Source organism: Eretmochelys imbricata, chromosome 10 (genome assembly GCF_965152235.1).
Source record: "Eretmochelys imbricata isolate rEreImb1 chromosome 10, rEreImb1.hap1, whole genome shotgun sequence".
NCBI classification, from domain to species: Eukaryota; Metazoa; Chordata; order Testudines; family Cheloniidae; genus Eretmochelys; species Eretmochelys imbricata.
The window spans coordinates 15,803,427-15,827,298 of NC_135581.1; the positions used below are offsets into that span (position 1 = coordinate 15,803,427).

The window sequence follows — 23,872 nt, forward strand, 5'->3', positions numbered from 1 at the left end:
AGCAGACGGTGCAATACGACTGGTAGCCGTCCTCGTCATGTCCGAGGTGCTCCTGGCCACGTCGGCCGGGAGCGCCTGGGCAGACATAGGCGCAGGGACTAAATTTGGAGTGACTGACCAGGTCATTCTCTTTAGTCCTGCAGTCAGTCCTATTGAACCGTCTTATGGTGAGCAGGCAGGCGATACGGATTGCTAGCAGTCGTACTGTACCATTTTTTGCCGGGCAGGCAAGAGATGAGGATGGCTAGCAGTTGTACTGTACCATCTTCTGCCGAGCAGCCATGAGATGTGGATGGCATGCAGTCCTTCTGCACCGTCTGCTGCCAGCCAAAGTTGTAAAAGATAGATGGAGTGGATCAAAACAAGAAATAGACCGGATTTGTTTTGTACTCATTTGCTTCCCCCCCCTCCCCTGTCTAGGGGACTCATTCCTCTAGGTCACACTGCAGTCACTCACAGAGAAGGTGCAGCGAGGTAAATCTAGCCATGTATCAATCAGAGGCCAGGCTAACCTCCTTGTTCCAATAAGAACAATAACTTAGGTGCACCATTTCTTATTGGAACCCTCCGTGAAGTCCTGCCTGAAATACTCCTTGATGTAAAGCCACCCCCTTTGTTGATTTTAGCTCCCTGAAGCCAACCCTGTAAGCTGTGTCGTCAGTCGCCCCTCCCTCCGTCAGAGCAACAGCAGACAATCATTCCGCGCCTTTTTTCTGTGCGGACGCCATACCAAGGCAAGCATGGAGGCCGCTCAGCTCACTTAGGTAATTAGGAGCACATTAAACACCACACGCATTATCCAGCAGTATATGCAGCACCAGAACCTGGCAAAGCGATACCGGGCGAGGAGGCAACGTCAGCGCGGTCACGTGAGTGATCAGGACATGGACACAGATTTCTCTGAAAGCTTGGGCCCTGCCAATGCATGCATCATGGTGCTAATGGGGCAGGTTCATGCTGTGGAACGCCGATTCTGGGCTCCGGAAACAAGCACAGACTGGTGGGACCGCATAGTGTTGCAGGTCTGGGACGATTCCCAGTGGCTGCGAAATTTTCGCATGAGTAAGGGCACTTTCATGGAACTTTGTGACTTGCTTTGCCCTGCCCTGAGGCGCATGAATACCAAGATGAGAGCAGCCCTCACAGTTGAGAAGCGAGTGGCAATAGCCCTGTGGAAGCTTGCAACGCCAGACAGCTACCGGTCAGTTGGGAATCAATTTGGAGTGGGCAAATCTACTGTTGGGGCTGCTGTGATGCAAGTAGCCCACACAATCAAAGATCTGCTGATATCAAGGGTAGTGACCCTGGGAAATGTGCAGGTCATAGTGGATGGCTTTGCTGCAATGGGATTCCCTAACTGTGGTGGGGCCATAGACGGAACCCATATCCCTATCTTGGCACCGGAGCACCAAGCCGCTGAGTACATAAACCGCAAGGGGTACTTTTCGATAGTGCTGCAAGCTCTGGTGGATCACAAGGGACGTTTCACCAACATCAACGTGGGATGGCTGGGAAAGGTACATGACGCTCGCATCTTCAGGAACTCTGGTCTGTTTCAAAAGCTGCAGGAAGGGACTTTATTCCCAGACCAGAAAATAACTGTTGGGGATGTTGAAATGCCTATATGTATCCTTGGGGACCCAGCCTACCTCTTAATGCCATGGCTCATGAAGCCGTACACAGACAGCCTGGACAGTAGTCAGGAGCTGTTCAACTACAGGCTGAGCAAGTGCAGAATGGTGGTAGAATGTGCATTTGGACGTTTAAAGGCGCGCTGGCGCAGTTTACTGACTCGCTTAGACCTCAGCGAAACCAATATTCCCACTGTTATTACTGCTTGCTGTGTGCTCCACAATATCTGTGAGAGTAAGGGGGAGATGTTTATGGTGGGGTGAGAGGTTGAGGCAAATCGCCTGGCTGCTGGTTACGCACAGCCAGACACCAGGGCGGTTAGAAGAGCACAGGAGGGCGCGGTACGCATCAGAGAAGCTTTGAAAACCAGTTTCATGACTGGCCAGGCTACGGTGTGAAAGTTCTGTTTGTTTCTCCTTGATGAAACCCCCCGCCCCTTGGTTCACTCTACTTCCCTGTAAGCTAACCACCCTCCCCTCCTCCCTTCAATCACCGCTTGCAGAGGCAATAAAGTCATTGTTGCTTCACATTCATGCATTCTTTATTCATTCATCACACAAATAGGGGGATGACTACCAAGGTAGTCCAGGAGGGGTGGTGGAGGAGGGAAGGAAAATGCCACACAGCACTTTAAGCACAGCACTTTAAAAGTTTACAACTTTAAAATTTATTGAATGACAGCCTTCTTTTTTTTGGGCAATCCTCTGTGGCGGAGTGGCTGATTGGCCGGTGGCCCCCCCACCGCGTTCTTGGGTGTGGAGGCTATGGAACTTGGGGAGGAGGGCAGTTGGTTACACAGGGGCTGTAGTGGCAGTCTGTGCTCCAGCTGCCTTTGCTGCAGCTCAACCATACACTGGAGCATACTGGTTTGGTCCTGCAGCAGCCTCAGCATTGAATCCTGCCTCCTCTCATCACGCTGCCGCCACATTTGAGCTTCAGCCCGCCACTTACTCTCTTCAGCCCACCACCTCTCCTCCCGGTCATTTTGTGCTTTCCTGCACTCTGACATTATTTGCCTCCACGCATTCGTCTGTGCTCTGTCAGTGTGGGAGGACAGCATGAGCTCGGAGAACATTTCATCTCGAGTGCGTTTTTTTTTCTTTCTAAGCTTCACTAGACTCTGGGAAGGAGAAGATCCTGTGATCATTGAAACACATGCAGCTGGTGGAGAAAAAAAAAAGGGACAGCAGTATTTAAAAAGACACATTTTATAAAACAGTGGCTACACTCTTTCAGGGTAAACCTTGCTGTTAACATTACATACATAGCACATGTGCTTTCATTACAAGGTCGCATTTTGCCTCCCCCCACCGCGTGGCTACCCCCTCAACCCTCCCCCCTCCCTTTGGCTAACAGCGGGGAACATTTCTGTTTAGCCACAGGCAAACAGCCCAGCAGGAGTGGGCTCCTCTGAGTGTCCCTTGAAGAAAAGCACTCTATTTCAACCAGGTGACCACGAATTATATCTCACTCTCCTGAGGATAACACAGAGAGATAAAGAACGGATGTTGTTTGAACGCCAGCAAACATACACTGCAATGCTTTGTTGTACAATGATTCCTGAGTACGTGTTACTGGCCTGGAGTGGTAAAGTGTCCTACCATGAAGGACGCAATAAGGCTGCCCTCCCCAGAAACCTTTTGCAAAGGCTTTGGGAGTACATCGAGGAGAGCCGCGAATGCCAGGGCAAAGTAATCCTTTCACATGCTTGCTTTTAAACCATGTATAGTATTTTAAAAGATAAAATACCGGAGGTCCCTTACTCCGCCTGCTGGGTCCAGGAGGCAGCCTTGGGTGGCTTTGGGGGGTACTGGCTCCAGGTCCAGGGTGAGAAACAGTTCCTGGCTGTCGGGGAAAACCGGTTTCTCTGCTTGCTTGCTGTAAGCTATCTACAACCTCCTCATCATCATCTTCTTCTTCTTCGTCCCCAAAACCTGCTTCCATATTGCCTCCATCTCCATTGAAGGAGTCAAACAACACGTCTGGGGTAGTGGTGGCTGAACCCCCTAAAATGGCATGCAGCTCATCATAGAAACGGCATGTTTGGGGCTCTGACCCGGAACGACCGTTCGTCTCTCTGGTTTTCTGGTAGGCTTGCCTCAGCTCCTTCAGTTTCACGCGGCACTGCTTCGGGTCCCTGTTATGGCCTCTGTCCTTCATGCCCTGGGAGATTTTGACAAAGGTTTTGGCATTTCGAAAACTGGAACGGAGTTCTGATAGCACAGATTCCTCTCCCCATACAGCGATCAGATCCCGTACCTCCCGTTCGGTCCATGTTGGAGCTCTTTTGCGATTCTGGGACTCCATCATGGTCACCTCTGCTGATGAGCTCTGCATGGTCACCTGCAGCTTGCCACGCTGGCCAAACAGGAAATGAGATTCAAAAGTTCGCGGTTCTTTTCCTGTCTACCTGGCCAGTGCATCTGAGTTGAGAGTGCTGTCCAGAGCGGTCACAATGGAGCACTCTGGGATAGCTCCCGGAGGCCAATACCGTCGAATTGTGTCCACAGTACCCCAAATTTGAGTCCGCAAGGCCGATTTAAGCGCTAATCCACTTGTCAGGGGTGGAGTAAGGAAATCGATTTTAAGAGCCCTTTAAGTCGAAATAAAGGGCTTCATCGTGTGGACGGGTGCAGGTTTACATTGATTTAATGCTGCTAAATTCGACCTAAAGTCCTAGTGTAGACCAGGGCTAAGTGCAAATTTTGTGTGTAGGCAATGCCCTAGCCAGGTTACATTTAAATTCCTGCAGAGTAGCACAGTACTTCTCAAAGCCCCCATGAATAGCTGATTTAAAAATCTTGTGTAGGACTGATGTAATATGGAAAATTGGGTATCATATATAGGCTCATGGGAGCAAAGGTTTTACTGTTAACATGCTAGCTTTACTGTGACTTAAGGCATTTTCAAAATTTAACTGATATACAATAAATGACTTCTACAGTGAATGTATTGGTGAAGTTGAGGGAAGAAAATTTATTTTGTAATTGTTTTTGTTTTGGTTTGTTTCAGGCCATGAGTGCAGCTGTCTGTTTTATGATTGATGGTAGGTATATATTTGTATGATTTGAAATAAACCATGGAGATTAAATTCTTTTCTTTTGACAACTTTTTCTGTACTATCTCCTTTCCAAAACATTATCAAACATAAATCTAGCCTGATTTTGCTGTTGCAAAATATTCATTTGTTATAGTCTTGTATGTTAGTTTGCTCTGTGTGGATGCTTTCACCAACTTCTTAGTCAATTAGATTATTTATACTGTGTTTTGCTTGATGGTATAAAAGGGATGCTATTTTGCCCTCAGTTACTCCATGGAAGCCCCCTGGATGTTGATGAGATTTATTGGGTGTAACTGACAGCAGAATATGATCCAAGATTCTTCTAAATGTTTAAAGTTAGCTACAAAAGAACATGTTTGCCTTTTTGGCACAAAATAGTATAGACCTCATGTACTGTTAGGAAAAAACTCATTATCTTTTTAAAACTGCTTCATAGCCTCAATGCAACCTACACTGGATTTTTGCCGTAAACTGGACAGCATTGTTGGGCCTCAACTCACAGTATTAGCATCAGACATATGTGAACAATACAACATCAACAAAAGGATATCAGGGTTTGTACTATCTTTATGTTCCTATTGCAAACCGTCACCAGGTAGCTCAAAGTCTGTTTTAATGACTGCTTCAATAAGGGTAACAATATGAGTATATATTTTAAGAGCGTTCTCTTTGAATTAACATGTATATTTTATAAGAAGTTATATCTCTCCATATGTATCTTAGACATTTATAGAGCATCCATTGTCACATATTTAAGTGCCCTGGGGGAACTGCACTAGTTTTTATAAAAGTAACAATTTTATTTAGGTGCTTGTGTGGTTAAGGTTCATTTTGCTTTTGGCAAGGCCTTTTGCACATGTTTATTCTTACAATCTTATAATTGCTACTCTTTTCCTACCCAACTAATTATCAAAGTTTTAACTGTTTTAAAGGAAACCTGCAAATAATTAAAAGGAAAAGTCCAACAACTGTAGAATATACTGCCTACCCCAAATAGCTAGGGCAGAGGGGCATTCAGACTCAGTGGTCAGGCAATTCCTGTGAGGTTTTGTGGTAATTTTTCATGTGCAAATTAATTACCTGATCCCAATAGTCCATTTTTAGTCTGCAATGAGGGTTTTGTTGGGGTGTGCAACATTAGCAGCATAACAGACATTGATGTATCCTCTCGAGTGGGAGCAGGAGAATGAGGACTTATTTTTCCCCCTTCCCATGTCTTGCAAATTTTAAATTGAGTATGCATCTCCCCATTTCCCTTGGTGGAAGTATCTAGTATTTAATTCTAAGGTCCTATCCACACTGGATCAGAACCAGGACTCTGGTTGTACCTATTGTTGTTCTGAAGCTAATGTGGACAGGACCTAAAATAATTGGAAATTCTTCAGATCATTTTTAACAAGGAGTCTAAATAAAAGTAGATTCTGTAACTTCCGAGAAAATCCAATTACTCTGAAGGAGTTTCTGTCTCTGATTCTTTGCAATAGGACCCATGGAATGCAGGAAAGTGGGGGGCAGGGGCATTTTAACTTTGATTTCCTCGTAAGTTTGAAAAAAATAAAATTTCTGAGGCTTAGGTGCTACCTAATCTTTTAAGGTCTTAGATGTACAAAATAAGTAGTTTATTGGCACCTTTTACTAGAAAATATACTTGCCCAAAGGCTGCTTCAGCTGTGGGGCCCCATCATTATTTGGGCAGACAAGAGGAGGTTTTGTTTAAAAGGTAAAGGTGATAATGCCTTGACAATCTTATTTCTTTAGGCACCCAACTCATGGGCTTGCTAAGAGAGTATTGCCTCCGACTCCTATCCTTCTATCCAGCCAAGCTGTGTTCAGTGTAGGGCCCAACTGGGAGCAGGGTAGAGGCATTTTAAACCACTTTTGTATTCCTCTGATCCTTTGGGCTGCTGGGTAACATTTGACGCCTGCTGTAAATTACAGTAACCATGGTACCATTACATCAGCTGGAGTGCAGCAATGTTCTGGCCATCCCTGTGGCTGAAGGGGATAGAGTGTGTCATAGAGCAGCTGATGCCATCTCTGTGCTTCCAGGGGAATCCCCAGCTGCCTGGCTAAGGAAGCTTTAAGGGCCCATTGTGCTGCCTGTACTTATTCAATTCATTTTCCTCTACTCCGCCTGCAAAAAAAAAAAAAAATGGAACTGCTAGAGAAGATGTACTGATGTGGCGGCGTGTTTTCTTGCAAGACTAGAATTCTAAATGGATCATACAAATAGAGATCAATGTAGACGATAATCCTCTGCTCCCTCAATGTGCTGCATAATGCCAGGGTCACTTGTAGAAACTTATAGACAAAGAGTGAGAGGATTTTCTTGCATGGGCCACATGCTGTACATTTATTGTCTTGTTCCTCCACTTTGTGAACATTTTTGGCTGACTTCAATGAAAACTTAGTTTGCCACTCAAACATTGTGTGAGGATGGCTTGTTCTTGAACATCTTCCCAAAGGCTAACCCCAAAACCGGAAAGGAGCCTTTCTGATTACATACCTTCATCACACTGCCAGTGTGACTGGTCCCTTTAAGTGGGAGCAGGTTCCAATGCACCTGAGGCTGATTAGCTGCTGCCCAGCTGGCCTGAAGGGTAGGCACCTGAGCCTTATAATGGAGGAGAGAGCCGCAGGGGAAAGGCTGCTACCTGTGGACTTCTCTCAGCCCAGGGAGGTAGACAGGAGAACAGCTGCTGCTGTCTCTCTCCCTTTGTAAACCCTTCCCTTCCTTTCGCCCAGCAGGTGCCTTCCTGTAAGCCCAACTGGGCAGCAGGTAGTCAGTCATAGCAGACTATAGACAATGTAGCAAGTTTGGTGGTGACCTTCCTCTTGACTTTCTGAGACTTTGTTTTTCTCAAACTGATGGTGTATAGTGTAAAAAAATACACTGGGATGATATTTTTCATTTAGGTAAATAAGGGCCATGACATTTATATTTTTGAGTAGACAAGGTGAGGACTTTCAGTTTAGATAAAATATATTGGCTATGTAATTTAATTTATTACAAATCCATGGATATGCACATGCAGACAGTGTAGTATGCAGTATCAAGATCAGAACCTGGGACGTTCCTCTCTACAGAGAGGAGGCATAGCCTTGTGAATAAGGCACCAGGCTGGGACTCAGGAGACCTCAGTTCAATTCCCAGGTCTGCCACAGGCTGTCTTGACACCTTAGACAAATCACTTATTTATTATTTTTTTTTTTTGTGCCTCAGTTCCTTATCTATAAAATGAGATAATTATACTTACCTACTTCCTAGAGGAGTTATGAGGAAAGTTCCGTGTATGTATCAGATGCTCAGATATTATGATGTGGACCACACTGATATTAGAAGGACCGCTGCCACTGGAGCTCAAGAAGAATATTATCTCTGAGTAGTATTAGGCATTACCCTACGTAGGTCAGTCTCTCAAGGGTGGCAGCTGCAGATATCTGACATTGTATGGAGTAGAAAAGAGCAGCATGCACATTAGCCAGTGCATTACATAACCTTTCCCTGTATATTGTATGTCATGTAGACACAAAAAATCGATGTTAAAATAACATTATTTGAGTGGCAAGTCAAGCACTCAAAAGTTAGGAGATGCCAGAATTAAGGTTGCCTCTGCAACCTTAATTCTGCCCCTTGTACGTATGCATTATGCTACTGTTTTTAATTACGTGATCACATACTGTTTTTTCCACAGGCCCTCTACCCCTTTTCCTAACTGTTTAGTGCTTGACTTTGCAGCCTTTAATGTTCTTTTAGCATTTCCTAGGTCTTTAAAAAGCAAAATGAAAAAAGAAATTCCATCATGTGGCATCCTATTGAAAACTACCTGGATGATCAGCAGGATTGGAACGTTTAGATCCACCACACAGGCCATGTGAGCTAACAGAGTAACAGATTGCAGTAGTAGGTTGTCATCTTATATGTGAAGCAACATTAGAGGGAGGTGGTAAGCTTTGCCACTGTGTTTCATGTACTTACTGCCAGCAGAGGAATGGTGAGACTGAGGACTCTTAGGTTCCATTCCAAGCTCTGGATGAGGTGTGTCTAGTGGGTTTGCACTCCCTTCTGCCTGTTCGTCCCTCCCCACTCCTCAGGCTTGAACTCTTCACTCTATCCCCTCCATCTTGTCCCGGTCCTGTCTTCTCCCTGCCTGTGGCTCCTTATCCCAGTCCCATTTTTCTCATTTAGCCAGTCCCAGTCTCCACTGCTCAGGCTTCTCATCCCAGTCCTAGTCTCCTTGCCCAACCAGTCTTAGTCTTACCCTTCCAGCCTCCCATTCCAGTTTCCTCCCACTCCCAGTCTGTCTCCTTGCCCAGTCATTCCCAATCCTCCCCCCCACCACCCCTAGCTCCTTGTCCTGAATTTCCTTATGCAACCAATAACAGTTCCCCTGCTCTCGCTCTTCATCCAATCTCTCTCTCTCTCCCATTCATTGACCTCTTGCTGCTGCTGCCACCTCCCACATCCACACTTGGCTGCAAGTCGCAATCTCTCTCCCTAGACTCCTTATCCAATCTGTGTCCCATTCTCCGCCCACAGCCCCTTGTCCCAATTTCTTTGCTCTGCCAATTCTCATTTCTTCCCCCACACCCTGGCTCCACATTAGATATGTCTCCCTTCCCCCCCTCACCTCCTTCCCTTCTCCTACTGGCTCACAGTCTCTTTCCCCTCCCTGTTTTTTCCTCCCTGGCTCCAGGTCCTAGTCCCCTTGCCCAGCCAGTTTGTCTCCCCCTCCCAGCTTCCTGTGGTCTTGTCCAGCCAATCCCAATCTTTCCTGTCCAACCCCCCCCAGCCATCTTCCCTCCATCCCACGGCAGGCCCAGCTCTTGTCTACCCTGCATTCGAGTCACAGCCTCCTCCTCCGTGCTCCCTGAGCCCAGCAGGGGTGGTCACTGAGAGCACAGAAGGGACAGTCTCCTTGCTCTCTGTTCATGTGCCCAGACCCAGCATGGCCCAGAGCTGCAATGGTGTGAAAAGTCCAGCTTCACTCCTTCAGCCCTGGACTGGAGCGTGCCCAATGTGCAACTGACTCTTCAGGGAATTTAGCTGCTAAAAATCTAAGCCTCTTTTGAGCATATGCAAACCACAGTTTTTCAAAGGCTTATAACTTGGTCAAATTTGGACAGATCTTCATGCGGATGGTAAAAAGCACATCACTAACACAAAGACCATTCCCTGCCAAATTTCAATAATTTCTCAAAGAAAAGGTTTCCAGAAGTATTTTAATGTGGGCAAAACATTTTTTCCATACCCTCTTTCTTGGAAACAGCTGAACCAAAATTTTCCAGTGCAATTCAGATTGAGGCAGACACCTGACGTAAAATTTCAGTCCAAATGGTTAAAGTTTGGCAAAGTTATAAGCAACTTAAAACAGAATGTTATAATGGGAAGTGTCAGGCAGCCTTAATATGCAGCTCTATAAGCCTCATCTATAACAACATGCACACTTGCTCAAAAAATTTAGATAGCAAAATACAGCTACAAGTCTTATACTTTACCAAGAGTACTGTGCCATCTTGCAAGAAACTAACAGTTCAAGGCTATAGAGGTCTGGGACTATTGAAATCTTTATTCCTTTTGTCTAACTCTTAAAAGCCCAGAATAAATCATTGCTGGATTTTACATAGTGGGTTTGCTTTTCTCTAGTTCCTTTTGTGTTTTATGTTAAAAGAAAAGTGCTGTTTTATATAATAGCACCACTCTAATCTACTCTAATGGAGTATTTGTTGGTTTCCTACAGTATTGCTGTTCTAAGGATGACTCAATCATACCAAAGATACATACACACTTACTTTGGTGTGTGGTGACTGTACTAAACTGGCAGAATTGCAGTGAGTCAAATAAAATATGCTTGCAATGGTGCCAACCTATTAAATCACTAAATACTTGGTTTTTTGTGTCATTGAGGGATTAAAGCAAAGGAAGATCATCTTATTAACTCTCCCTTAACATTTTAATGCAGCAGTGCCCTGATAACCTTATATGGTTTCTTTTTACACTAATGCAGTTGCGTGACATAATAGGGATCAAGATATCCAGATGTTTGAGCCATTTGCTGGTCTGCTAAGGTGATAGTGAGTAAACTGCCATATGACGCCTAGCCTAGATGAGACCGTTCCAAACCGTTGAATATGTAACCTGAAGTGCCAACTGCTGCAGCAAACCTTCCCCGATTATAATTGTTGAAGCCATCACCAAAACCAATATCAGTGACTTAAATTGAAGTCTTGACTTACCAAACTGGGAAAGGGAGATCATCTCATGCCCGAATCCACCAAGGAGGGTGAAAAACTCTCGTTGGCGTGGCCATTCTGGGAAGGAGGGGAAGCTTTTCCTGATATTAAATATGAGAGTCAATGAAACACTGGTACAGTTCTAGGGAAATCCCTTATGAAACAAATTAGTGACACAGCACCCAACCAAGTCAACAGTTGACTCCTCTTTAGGGAGGCAGCAAGGATCCCCACTCCCTATATGCTGTCTCCCCAGAGTAGCCAACCAATCCAGCAACCAGCTGGGGTTCAAACCCACCAATGGTGTGAGATCATGGGCCCAGTGGGAGAACTCAAAGAGCTAGTGAAAGAGAAAGGGAGATGTTCTGATGTCCCCCACCGGTGGGTGAGTCCTGGTAAGAGCAGAAAATGCCATTAGGCAGACGCAATTTTATTCTCTTTCCTGTACTAGGAATTTATGTAGGTCTCTCTTATGGTGTCAGTGTTTTGGAGGTCTGAATGTTTTTTCATTTCAATGGCTATTCAAAAACAGTCTGTCAACCCTGCCACTGGTCTTGAAAAGTAGTTAGGCATGGCAGGATTCAATTTCAATTGATAGAAGTTGGTAAATCAACTAAAAAAAAATATTGATCACTAAAAGTTGGCAGAATTGCAGCCTTGCCCCCTTTTTCTCTGTCACCAGCACTGTGGCAGCTCAGGGGGCCCTCTGCAGCCCTGCTGTCATGTGACAGTAGGGCTGCAGGGAGCTCCCTGAGCTGCCAGAACTGGTGACAACCAATCCCTGGAGGCACAAGGTGTGGGGAAGGGTTCAGTTCTGGTGGGGCAGAGCAGAGACCCCCAGTCAGGACTGTGGTGAGGAAGAAGCAACAGACCCTGGCCATGGGGGGGGTCACCCTGCTGCTGAATGGCTCCATCCCTGGTCCGGAACTGTTCAGCAGCACCCTGTGGCCAGGGTTTTGTCATCCTCATCACAGCCCTGGCCTGAGGTCTCTGCTCCCCTGAGCCAGGGCCGCAGCCTCCCCCTCACCTTGCATCCTGGTGTCATGGGCCTCTCAGTTGTGCAGGGAGCCCCCTGCCAAGCTCCCCTAACTCCAACCCTTCGCACATGCCCCCTCAATTTCCAGCAACAGTTAAAAAAAATCTTAAAAATAAATGATATAAATGGTCAAAATTAGAAAAAAAGAAAATCAAATTCTGCCAAGCCTAATGGTAATGTATGCACAATGTCTCAGTATGGTGATAAGGTACCTGATCATGGATTTCATGTTGTGCATGGATTAGTGAACTGTGACTTACGTACACACATTTCACAAAGACCACGTAGTCACCATTTTCTTTAACTTGTTTTCCTAGGTCTGAGAAGGAACCTCAGTTTAAGTTTATCTATTTCAATCATATGAACTTGGCAGAGAAAAGTACAATTCACATGAGGAAAACACCCAGTGTATCCCTCACGTCCATTCACCCTGACCTCATGAAGATTCTAGGTGATATCAACAGTGATTTTACTAGGTAATCTTATTTACATTTTTCCTTCTGTCAAATAGGCCTCAGCTTTTAGCAGTGTTCAACTACTGAATTATCCTGGTTTTTCATTTATGTATATATACATACAATTACTGAATATATAAAATTGGGGAATAATTGATATAGAGCAGATTTTTCTTTTATCTGTATCACTGTAGCCAGTTTGATACATTGAAATGTCTGTCCTGTCCCACCCTTCGGGTCTGTTTCTTTCGTGAATTTTCATGTCCCTGAGATGTTGGGCTAGATTTCAAAAAGGGATTGGATACTTCTGTGGATATCAAGAACATCCACAGTTATAATTAATAACCAATTTTGGAAGGGATTTAAACCTTATGCTTCAGGGTTTAAGTCAGTCTCTGACTATTAGAGATCAGGATGAAACCTAATTTTGAGGGTATATTATCCCACATTTGCCTACTAATTAACATACGAAACTCTTTAAAATAGTGCTTATAATAAAACACTAAATCCAAGTACTTATTTGAAAAAAATGTATTAGTTTCTCCTGTGATGGTGGAATCAACGCTTGTCTGCGTTTGGTGTTCTGCTGTTCCATGTGTTGCTGGGAGCTATTGTATTCCATGCTATATTCCCATCAATGCTCTTGAAGAAAGCAGGCCACAGGTAGGAGGGAACAAACAGGAGCAAAATTTACATGAAAGAGGAGTGTGAAGAAGAGACAAAATAGGGAAACACTAGCTAGCAGGTGGGCAGCAGAAAAGAGGAGAGTTTTTTAGAGAATATGTTCTTATGATTTTCAGAGTTGGGATGTTCACATACAGCAGAAAAGATGGCTGGAAGATAAGAATGTCTCCACATGAATAAACTGTGCAATTAGGATGACCAGATACCCCGATATGGGGAGAGGGATAGCTCAGTGGTTTGAGCATTGGCCTTCTAAACCCAGGGTTGTGAGTTCAATCCTTGAGGGGGCCATTTAGGGATCTTGGGCAAAAATTGGGGATTGGTCCTGCTTTGAGCAGGGGGTTGAACTAAGATGACCTCCTGAGGTCCCTTCCAACCCTGATATTCTGTGATTCTATATTAGGTGCTTTATCTTATGTAGGCAACTATTACTCCCCACTCCGATTTTTCACACTTGCTATCTGGTCACCTATGTGAGATGGATTTGAAAATAATGAAGAGGAAGAGAGGTGGTGTATTATAACTGGCCTTTCTAAGTCTACAATTACTGTAGAAAACTATGTTGATTAAGACTGTAACCAGCATCCAACCTGCTTTAATCCTGCTTTAGTGATAGAAAATTCTTGAATGCTTATTTGTTTTTTTGTCTCTTCCCTGTTCCCATTATCCATATGAAGCTGATACAATGCTGTGTATTGTATACAGCAAGCACTGTTTTCCTTTTGGCTGTAGAGACACCAACAGACACGCCAAACCCGTGAAACCGCAGAAATTGAGCTTGTTTTTGGCTTAATTGGCTTGTGAGCTTTTAGCTTATTCCTTCGTTTTTTTGATCAGCTCCTGGCAAGCAGGGGTATGGGGTGCAAGCAGGGGCTAGGGAGGAAAGAGTCAGGGATGCACAGCAGGCCCACCATAGTCCCAGACTGCACGCCAGGGGGATCTAGTCACATAGAGTGTTGGGGTTCTTAGGGATTGGCTTGTTTTGGCCTTATTGTGAAAATCAGGGTGCTACCACGTGAAAGTTGGCAACTGTGGACACCAAGCAGCTTCCTTCAAAGAACTGATGTTTGGTTGACTAGTAGACTAAATAAGTGGTTGGCTTACTTCCTCGTGATTAAATCCTCCCAAATGGAGATTGTGCAGGCTACGCTGGCACTGGCTTGCAGTATTTATATCTCCTGAGTTGAGCACACCTGCTCATTTTTGATTTTCTGTCAATTATGCAATGTCACAGCAACCTGCGAGATCAGCTATTCAGTTCACATATAGTTTATTCGCAAAAAGAACAGGAGTACTTGTGGCACCTTAGAAACTAACCAATTTATTTGAGCATGAGCTTTCGTGAGCTACAGCTCACTTCATCGGATGATAGTCTCTAAGGTGCCACAAGTACTCCTTTTCTTTTTGCGAATACAGACTAACACGGCTGTTACTCTGAAACCTATAGTTTATTCATAACCCTTAGGACAGTTAAACAATTTCTAAAGCTGCTCTATTTGCTGGTTTTCTTGTTCTTTACTTCAGTATTGTTGCTTGTAATGTAAGTTATTTATTTTGCCTATTGAGTCCATTATTTTTGATGTCGCTACAAATTTTCCTAAGGTTTGTTTTATCCAATTTCTTTCAGAGTTGATGAGGATGAGGAAATCATTGTGAAGGCAATGAGTGACTACTGGGTGGTTGGGAAAAAGTCTGATCAACGGGAACTGTATGTTATTTTGAATCAAAAAAATGCAAACCTGATTGAAGTTAATGGTAAGGATTTTTTTATTTTTGCTATTTTTAAATACTGTTGGTGTTACTAAAATGCTTATCAGTGGATTTGTAGTTTTCTATTTTATATAAGATACACTTAATGAGGGATTTTTTCTATGCTAGACCAGATCAGCTTGCCTAAGGCTTTAAGTCTCTCTTCCATGTTTTGCATGGCAACGAAATCATCATAAATATTCAGCAGACTTTAAGTTGATGTTCTTAACGATGACTCAATGCCCATTATCTTATTCCTTGCCATTAATGGGAGTGCTCTGTTGAAATTTAATTTTGGAATATTTAATAATTGAAGTGCTTTATTATATTTCCAGGAGGCTAAAATGCCTACTTTTCTGAATTTGTCTTTTATAAGACAAGGCAAAATATGTTCACAAAGGGAATTCGTCATTAAGATTATTAGTATTAAAATTCTGTTTTTCTCTCAAAGTGCTTTTCTGCTTCAGTTTTACACTGTAATTTAAGATATACCAAGTAGATGAAGAAACATGCATCAGTATTACCTTTAGCCCAATTGATTTGGATAAAAAATGAGAACATTATGGGGCAATATCAACTTGAAAACTAGACAGGTTTTTTTATGAGATAAAAATAGTTTGTTTCTACATCTGCCCCTGCCTGACCTTCCTGCTAATTATTATGCTTTTACAGCCCTACTTCTCTATTTATAATTGTTTTTCCTCTCTCCTTGCTTCTGTGCGGAAGATACACAGAAATGAGGGAGACAAACTTGCTATACCTAAAGTGCTGTCAAATGCACAAAGTGTATAAATGATCTGGGAAAAGGGGTAAATAGTGAGGTGGCAAAATTTGCAGATGATATCAAATTACTAAAGATAGTTAGGACCCCGGCAGACTGCAAAGAGCTACAAAAGGATCTCTCAAAACTGGGTGACTGGGCAACAAAATGACAGATGAAATTTAATGTTGATAAATGCAAAGTAATGCATATTGGAAAGCATAATCCCAACTATATATATAAAATGATGGGGTCTAAATTAGCTGTTGCCACTCAGAGATCTTGGAGTCATTGTGGATAGTTCTCTGAAAACATCCACTCAACGTGCAACAGCAGTCAAAAAAGCGAAGAGAATACTGGGAATGATTGAGAAAAGGGATAGTTAATAGGACAGAAAATATCATGTTGCCTCTATATAAATCCATGGTACGTCCACATCTTGAATACTGTGTGCAGATGTGGTCGCCCCATCCCAAAAAAGATATATTGGAATTGGAAAAAGTTCAGAAAAGGGCAACAAAAATTATTAGGAGTATGGAATGGCTTCTGTATTAGGAGAGACTAATAAGACTGGGACTTTTCAGCTTGGAAAAGAGACAGCTAAGGGGAGATATGATGGAGGTCTATAAAATCATGACTGGTGTAGAGGAAGTAGATAAGGAAGTGTTGTTTACTACTTCTCATAACACAAAACTAGGGTTCAACAAATGAAATTAATAGGCAGCAGGTTTAAAACAAATAAAGTATTTCTTCACAACACAGTCAACCTGTGGAACTCCTTGCCAGAGGATGTTGTGAAGGACAAGACCATAACAGGGTTCAAAAAAGAACTAGATATATTCATGGAGGATAGGTCCATCAATGGCTATTAGTCAAGATGGGCAGCAATGGTGTCCCTAGCCTCTGTTTGCCAGGAGCTGGGAATGAGCAACAGGGGATGGATCACTTGATGTTCACCTGTTCTGTTCATTCCCTCTGCGGCACCTGGCACAGGGCACTGTCGGCAGACAGGATACTGGGCTAGATGGACCTTTGGTCTGACTTTGGGGGCTGCGGGAAGCAGCGTGGGCCGAGGGATGTGCTGGCTGCTGCTTCCCGCAGCCCCCATTGGCCTGGAGCAGCGAACCGCAGCCAGTGGAAGCTGTGATTGATCGAACCTGCGGACGCGGCAGGTAAACAAACCGGCCTGGCCCGCCAGAGGACTTACCCTGGCAGGCCTCATGCCAAAAGTTGCTGATCCCTGGTTTATTCCGTAATTATAGTGCTGCACCTAAATTACAAAGCAATCGCTAAAAATATTGTACTGGAAATTAATCTTCTCTGTGAGAAGGAAGTAGGGGAGCACAAAACAAAAGACTTAAATCAATTTCCTTACTGAAATAATATTGATTAATCAATATTTCTTCTAATCCAGTGGTTCTCAAACTTTGTTGCACTGCGACCCCTTTCTGACAACAAAAATTACTACATGGTCCCAGAAGGGGGGACCAAAGCCTGAGCCCCGTCCTGGGCCGGGCAGCCTGTAAACTGAGCCTCACCACCCAGGGCGGAAGTCCTTGGGCTTTGGCTTCAGCCGTGGGCCCCAGCACTCTAATGCCAGCCCTGGCAACCCCATTAAAACAGGGTCATGACCCACTGTAGGGTCCACGACCCACAGTTTGAGAATCCCTGTTCTAATAATTAAGGAAGACTTGTTTAACAAGAAAAGTTCTTTTTTTCTGTGAAAACAGGATAGAAGCTAACTCCATATTTGGCATGAAAAGACTGATATGTGAATTTTCAGACTGGGCCTGCTGAACAAAATTGACCCACCCTTCTCTTACTGAAAATAGAAATAAGGAGTTGATATGCACCAGGACACTTTTTTTTTTTTTTTTTTTTTTAAAGAGTGAGAACATGTTTTAAAAGCAGAAAACCCTAACAAATGTAATTTTTTCCCCTGGATACAGTTAGTGTTAAGTCTTCTTTCAAAATCAGGGTGTTTAGATAATATGTTGTGATACTGTGTGCAGTTTCTGAAATCCCTCTCTCCTTTTTTTTTTTTTTAAACAGAAGAAGTAAAGAAGCTTTGTGCAACACAGTTCAATAATATTTTCTTCCTGGATTGATCTGCAAAGGGCTGATTTAGTGAAAAAAAATCTACAAATGTCAGACACATTTTTGTTTAACATGAAGGGTTATTAGTCATATTATTGACTGGAATAATGACAATAGTAAAGCAATACTTGCTTTGTAAGAATCAAATTTCTACTGAAGCTGTAAACTCTGATCATAAGATTTTTAGATTTTAAAATATTTATGGACAAACTAATTAAAACCAGTCTGATAATTCAACTGTACCATTCCATTTCTCTAATATTGTTATGTTAATATTTTACTGGACAATAAAATTAATAATTGTTACAATTTTAAGGGCCCTTTTGTTCCCCTTCTATGCTCACTTGCATAATAGAGTAGATTTGAGTGTGGGGATTTAAATTGTTTTTCTACACATTAGCATGTAAAAGAGAGGGGAAGGTACTTGATGTTAACTCTATCATCTGAGTCTGAACTGGCACCCACAGTAAAGGATATTGAGTTACCTAAAATGGTGGTCTCGGAATCACAAGCATGTAGAAGCTACACTGCACCAGTTCTTCCATACTACACAAGTAAACTAACCTGTTCCTCTCCTGTATAAGTTGACAGAGGCTGCTGCTTTAACAATAAAAGAAGTGAAAAGGATAAGGGCCTGATCTTAGTAGTTGTCCCACTGAAATCACATGATGCAGGATTAAGCCCAAAGGTTTACTTTACACGAGTGAAATATCTGGGTTCCTTACATACCAGTGTACATAAAATAGGTGTGATAAGCAAAAACCTCATGCAGGTTGTATAGTTTTAAATTCCATTCAGACTATGCAGTCACATGGTTACAAGAGTTAGCCAACAAACAAACCTGAAACGCTAATGATCTTTTAACTTTTAATGGAAAAATGTCTCCTAATATGGCATATAGTACATTTATAGAATGGCTTTGTATGTTCAAAAGGTTTACACAAGTTTTATGTAACAATCAATTATATAATCACACTCCCCAATTTCTAGGGGGCTCAGGATATCAGTAAATGGAGGTGTTGGGGGAAGTTTGGATGTGGGGGAAGACTATGGAGAGTTAAATTTCCCTCCAGTGTAAACAAATACAAATAATTGTATTGGCCTTCATTTCCTGGAACCTATATTTTAATGTTTAGATTTTACAGACCTAGAAAGGAAATCTAATACTTAAAAATGTTAACAAGCACAGACTTTACTATTACAACAGTCAGCCTAAGTTACTTTTTCTTTTTCTTCACACCTGCAGAAACCTTGCTAATGACTGGCTGGGGCAGAATCACTACTTCTTCCTTTGCAGGAAGTGGAATCTGTAGAGCTGAATCCTCTGGCTCTTTAACCACTCCATTATCCGTCTCTGCTTTTTCTGCAGCAGCGGCTTCTTGTTTTTTGGCCTCTTCTGCTTCCCTTATGGAGATAAGCCTAAGATCACACAAACAAACAAAAGTTTATACTTGTTTACCACTGCAGCAAATTCATGCAAACTTATCCTAGGCTAAAATGATTTTGTTTTGCTTAAGTAACTATAGCCATATAGCCACTGCAATTACATGCAGAATAAATTACCTAATGAAAAATGTGATCCTTTTAATCCTTTCCTAAAATGTGTGTTCTGTGTAGTTGCTACTTCACAATCAACTATTGTTAAGCTTCATGTATCATTGCATAATCCAAATTTTTCTACTCAAGCACATTCTTAAAAGGAAAAGGAAAAAATTATTTCCCTGTGATCCTGGTTCTCTGAACATACCATCTCGTTAGCACAAGACTGCAACCCTAGCTCTCCAGTTGCTGTTTGACCCTTGAAGGTAGTGGTAGCTGTGGAACATGTGAGGTAGGCTTCCCTAATAGTCATCCTGTGCCACCCAATGTAGAACATAAATACTACTCTCTGAATGGTCCAGTCAATTCTTTTGATTATGCAGAAGGCAAAGCTCCCATAAAAGAAAACTAATGCCACACCAGTATAAGGGCTTATCTCCACTCAAAGTTGCATTTGTTTAATTAAATTGTTTGATTAAACTAGTGTAACTGTGTAGACAGTCTTCTGTGGGTTTAACTTGCACCTGTAAATGTACAGTTGCACCTGTAAATGTACAGTTGCAAGCTGAACCAATATAAGCAGTTTTAAACTAAAGTGTCTACCTGGTTATGCTGGTTTAACTAAATCCCCATAAAAATCACATTAGTTATCTCAGAGGTTAGCTGGGCATACTTTTTTTTTTTTAAGTGCTTCAGTAAAGAAAATGAAAAAGGTACAAGGGAAAAAATGTCAATAAGTAACCACCAAGTTCTGAGAGGAAGTCGGCAGATGAGTGACAATCCTGCAAGATATTTTCAGGGAAGCAGAATTACAGGTAAGTAATTTCCCCTTCTCTAAAGAGACCTTCTGTACAGGAGTCTCACTCCTTGAGAGATGTTCCAAGAGCCAGTGGACCAGGAGGGCTTTTTGGGAGAGGACTATTACTTCTCATCAGGCACAGACTATAAAGCTGTAGAATAAGCCCACACCACAGAAGCAAATGCCACGCAAAAATATTTGACCAACTGAAAATGAAGGATGTCCTGAAATTAAAAAAATTTCTTATGAAGGTTAGAGAGTTTGGTCTCTCCTACCTTGGAAACAAGTGCTGGAGCACACAGAATCTCAAAAGAAAATCCCTTTTGGAGCCTTAATTCAACCAGTAATGCTTTGCAAACATATGAAGAAAGGAATGTGTAGTTGCTTTGCCTATGTCTGTGATAGGCACACCCATTAGGCAGGTATGGTGGACATAGACTCTAGGTCATGCCAAGGCTCACTCCGTTTCAGAGCAGTTACGTCATAGCAATGCAAAGCACTGAAAACATTGGGTAAAATTTTCGTAAGTCCCTAAATTCCATTTTCAAAAGAGACTTTGGTATCAAATTGAAAATTAATGGGACTTAGTGACTTAGGAGCTTTAGGCACTTATGAAAATTTTATCCATTTTATCCAATTTTATCCTATCCAATTATTTCTCATTTTGTAGTTGTCCATTTGATTTTTCCTTGCTGAGTAAAGTACAGTACTTTTCACTTGTCTCTATTGAATTTCAGCTTGTTGAATTCAGACTGATTGTCCAAAGTGCTTGCAACCACTCCCAGTTTGGTGTCATCTGCAGATTTTATGAGCATACTCTCCACTCCATTATCCAAGTCATTAATGAAAATATTGACTAGTGCTGGACCCAGGACTGACCCCCTGTGAGACCCTCCTAGATGCACCCTCCCAGTTTGACAGCAAACCATTGATAACTACCCTTTCAATCAGCTGAGTACCAATGTATAGTAATTTAATCTAGCCCACACCACCCTACTTTGCTTATGAGACTGTCATGTAAGACTCAAAAACCTTACTAAAATCAAGAGATACCATAGCTATTACTACCATAGGCCAGTAACCCCATCAAAGAATGACATTTGGTTGGTTTGGCATGATTTATACTTGACAAATCCATGCTGGCTGTTCCTTATAACCCTGTTTTCCTCCAGATGCTACAAAATTGATTGATAACTGGAAAGATACTGGAACAAATTGTTCCCCTCTTTAAAGATAGTACAATGTTTGCCTTTCTCCAGTCTCCTGGAACTTCACTGATCCACCAAGTGTTCTCAAAGATAATTGCTAATGATTCTGATATTGCTTCAGCTAGTTCCTTAAGTACAAGGATGAATTTCATCAGGCCTTGCTGACTTGAATACATCTAACTTATCTAATTATTCTTTAAACTGGTCTTGCCCTATTTTGGCTTGCATTCCATCCTCCTTGTTGTTAATATTAATTGCGTTGTGTGTCTGGTGACCATTAACCTTTTCAGTGAAGACTGAAGCAAAACAGGTTTTAAACACCTCAGCTTTCTTGATGTCATCAGTTATTAGCTCTCTTTCCCCACTAAGTAGAGGACCTACACTTTCCTTTGTCACTCTTTTGCTTCTAATATATTTAAAGAACCTCTTATTGCCTTTTACGTCCCTTGCTAGAGGTAACTCATTTTGTGCCTTAGCTTTTCTGATTTTGTTCTTATGTGCTTGTGCTATTCTTTTGTACTCCTTAGCAATCTGTCCATGTTTTCACTTTTTGTAGGATTCCTTTTTGATTTTCAGGTCATTAAAGAGCTCCTGAGGGAGCCATATTGACCTCTTATTATATTTCCTTCCCCTCAGGATAGTGTATGTTTAATATTGTCTTCTTGAGAAACTGCCAGCTCTCCTGAACTACTTTTTGTCTTAAGTTTTCTTCTCATGGGACCTTACCTCCCAAGTTCTCTGAGTTTGGTAAAGTTTGTTTAGACCGGTTATACGCAAAGTTTGAGTGGGCATAACTATTTTGGCTAGGGGTCTGATCTTTTTACCAATCTAGTGTAGTCCCTAGTGTAGACAGTTATATTTGTGTACAGGTCCTTGATACCAGTAGAGGTAGAATATACAAGTATAGATATGCCCACACATAGGGGTTATATCATCTTAACTGTACCTGTGTAAAGTGATACAACTTTTGTGTGTGTAGACAAGCACCTAGTCTGCTCTAATTAGAACACCAGTGACCTTTCAGCACAGAACAGGGCCTCATCATGATCTATGTGGGACAAACACTGGCAGGACAAAAGGTTCATTAAAGTGAAATGTTCACATGGCCATGGAAGGAAAGTCAGCTGGATCTGCAATGCCCCCTTATCCTTGGAAGATATGATACAATGTGGATCAGTTGCTAGGTCCTGAAACTCATTCCTTCTGTGAGCTGAAGTCACTGCCATTGGGAAAATAATCATCCATGTAAGAAAACTAAGCCCTGAGGAACTGACTGATGTCAAAAGTAGCTGAGTGTTCTAAAGAGGGGTTTGAAAAATGTTAAACCCCATGTGAACCCCTGCTGACAAGGGGCTGCTGTGATATATTCAGATTGCAATGAGCTCGGATAATTGAGACTAGCTCCTGATAGGCAGAAATAGCTGCCAAATATGCTTCAGAAAAGAAGAAAGTAATCACCGAGTTCTTATGCAGGGCCTTTCCCCTAAGTGCCAGGGGTAGTTATGTGTTGTACGTAAGCATTTTCTTTTTCATCTCAATTTCTTTCTGAGGAAACCTTGGTAACATTCTCTGACAAATGAAAAGAAATTGATTACTGTAATCTACTGGTTGCACTATATAAGTCAGTCATCCAATAGAGTATTTTGAAAGTAGCTAGTGGCTTTGATTTATCAAAGAGCAGAGTGACAATTTCCTAAATCTTCAAGAACATGGTATTCGTGTAGGGCCTTACTCTAGATGTCTCTAGGTGTAAAATGAAGCTTTTAAATTAAGACTCACTTTGCTTCCTCTTTGATTTTCAACTGTATGGCTAATTCAGCATTCTGTTTCCTATTTTCTTCTACATTTTCCTTCACCACTTGAGCATGCTTGTAGGCAGCAAAGAACTTGTTCACAAAAAAGATGTACATCTGATTCAGCCACAGGTTGAGTTTTTCCTTCTGTTCATTTTTTGCTTTTTCTAATTTATCTGTAACAGAACCAATTACATTTTAATTGTAGTTTAAACCTACTTAAGAATATATTTGGCTCATTCTAAATTTTAATCAATACATCCCAGCTCCTCCCCATCCAGGATGTTCCAGAATTCTGATATGGCTACCACAATAGAAGTGTGTTCTGTATAGCTGCTAGGCTACTATCTAGGTCTCCAGGCTCATAAGAGGCATATGCTTTGTTCCTCTGCATGGTGTGGAAGGGAGCCATGTTGGAGGAAATGTTCAAAAACACATGGGGCAGACTGTGGCAGCTATATGGTAGCATCATTCCCTTCGCTGCATAGTTGCCATTTGCTGACCTCTGTACTGAAAGGCCATGAATAGAGTCAGACCCTATTGTTTCCACTTGAACTCCAGCATAAATGTGTTAGTTTAGTATTAAATTACTGCTACAGCAATTCCATATCTACAGCTGTTATACGCACGAGAGGTGAGTAGGAAAATGATTGTGTTAAGATGCCAGGTAAGACAAAGTGTGGTAGGTCAGAAGTGCTGCAAAACAATGGACATAACTCTGTCTTCAGCTGATCCTATAGAGCCCAGCCTCTGTTCCTTTAAGAGGCAAATCCCCTTTTCACTTCTGCAGGCATTGGGTCCCAGAAGACACAATGTGGCACAGAA

General features: G+C 42.4%; 2 protein-coding genes across 2 annotated transcripts in view; one reads left to right on the forward strand and one right to left on the reverse strand.

Annotated features, from left to right (window-relative positions):
* The window catches only part of CCZ1 (CCZ1 vacuolar protein trafficking and biogenesis associated), a 36,370-nt gene extending 18,347 nt beyond the window's left edge, over positions 1 to 18,023 (forward strand). The window contains exons 11-15 of the mRNA XM_077829310.1: positions 4,645 to 4,678; positions 5,130 to 5,247; positions 12,281 to 12,439; positions 14,730 to 14,857; positions 17,664 to 18,023. Coding sequence (XP_077685436.1) covers positions 4,645 to 4,678; positions 5,130 to 5,247; positions 12,281 to 12,439; positions 14,730 to 14,857; positions 17,664 to 17,719 — 495 coding nt within the window. The 3' untranslated portion in view covers positions 17,720 to 18,023. The remainder of the gene's footprint in view (positions 1 to 4,644; positions 4,679 to 5,129; positions 5,248 to 12,280; positions 12,440 to 14,729; positions 14,858 to 17,663) is intronic.
* Positions 18,024 to 18,742: 719 nt separating this feature from the next.
* Positions 18,743 to 23,872, reverse strand: part of LOC144271735 (radial spoke head 10 homolog B2-like) — a 34,335-nt gene continuing 29,205 nt past the window's right edge. Inside the window, exons 20-21 of the mRNA XM_077829309.1 lie at positions 23,034 to 23,223; positions 18,743 to 19,127 (exon numbers count right to left, since the gene is read on the reverse strand). Coding sequence (XP_077685435.1) covers positions 18,926 to 19,127; positions 23,034 to 23,223 — 392 coding nt within the window. The 3' untranslated portion in view covers positions 18,743 to 18,925. The remainder of the gene's footprint in view (positions 19,128 to 23,033; positions 23,224 to 23,872) is intronic.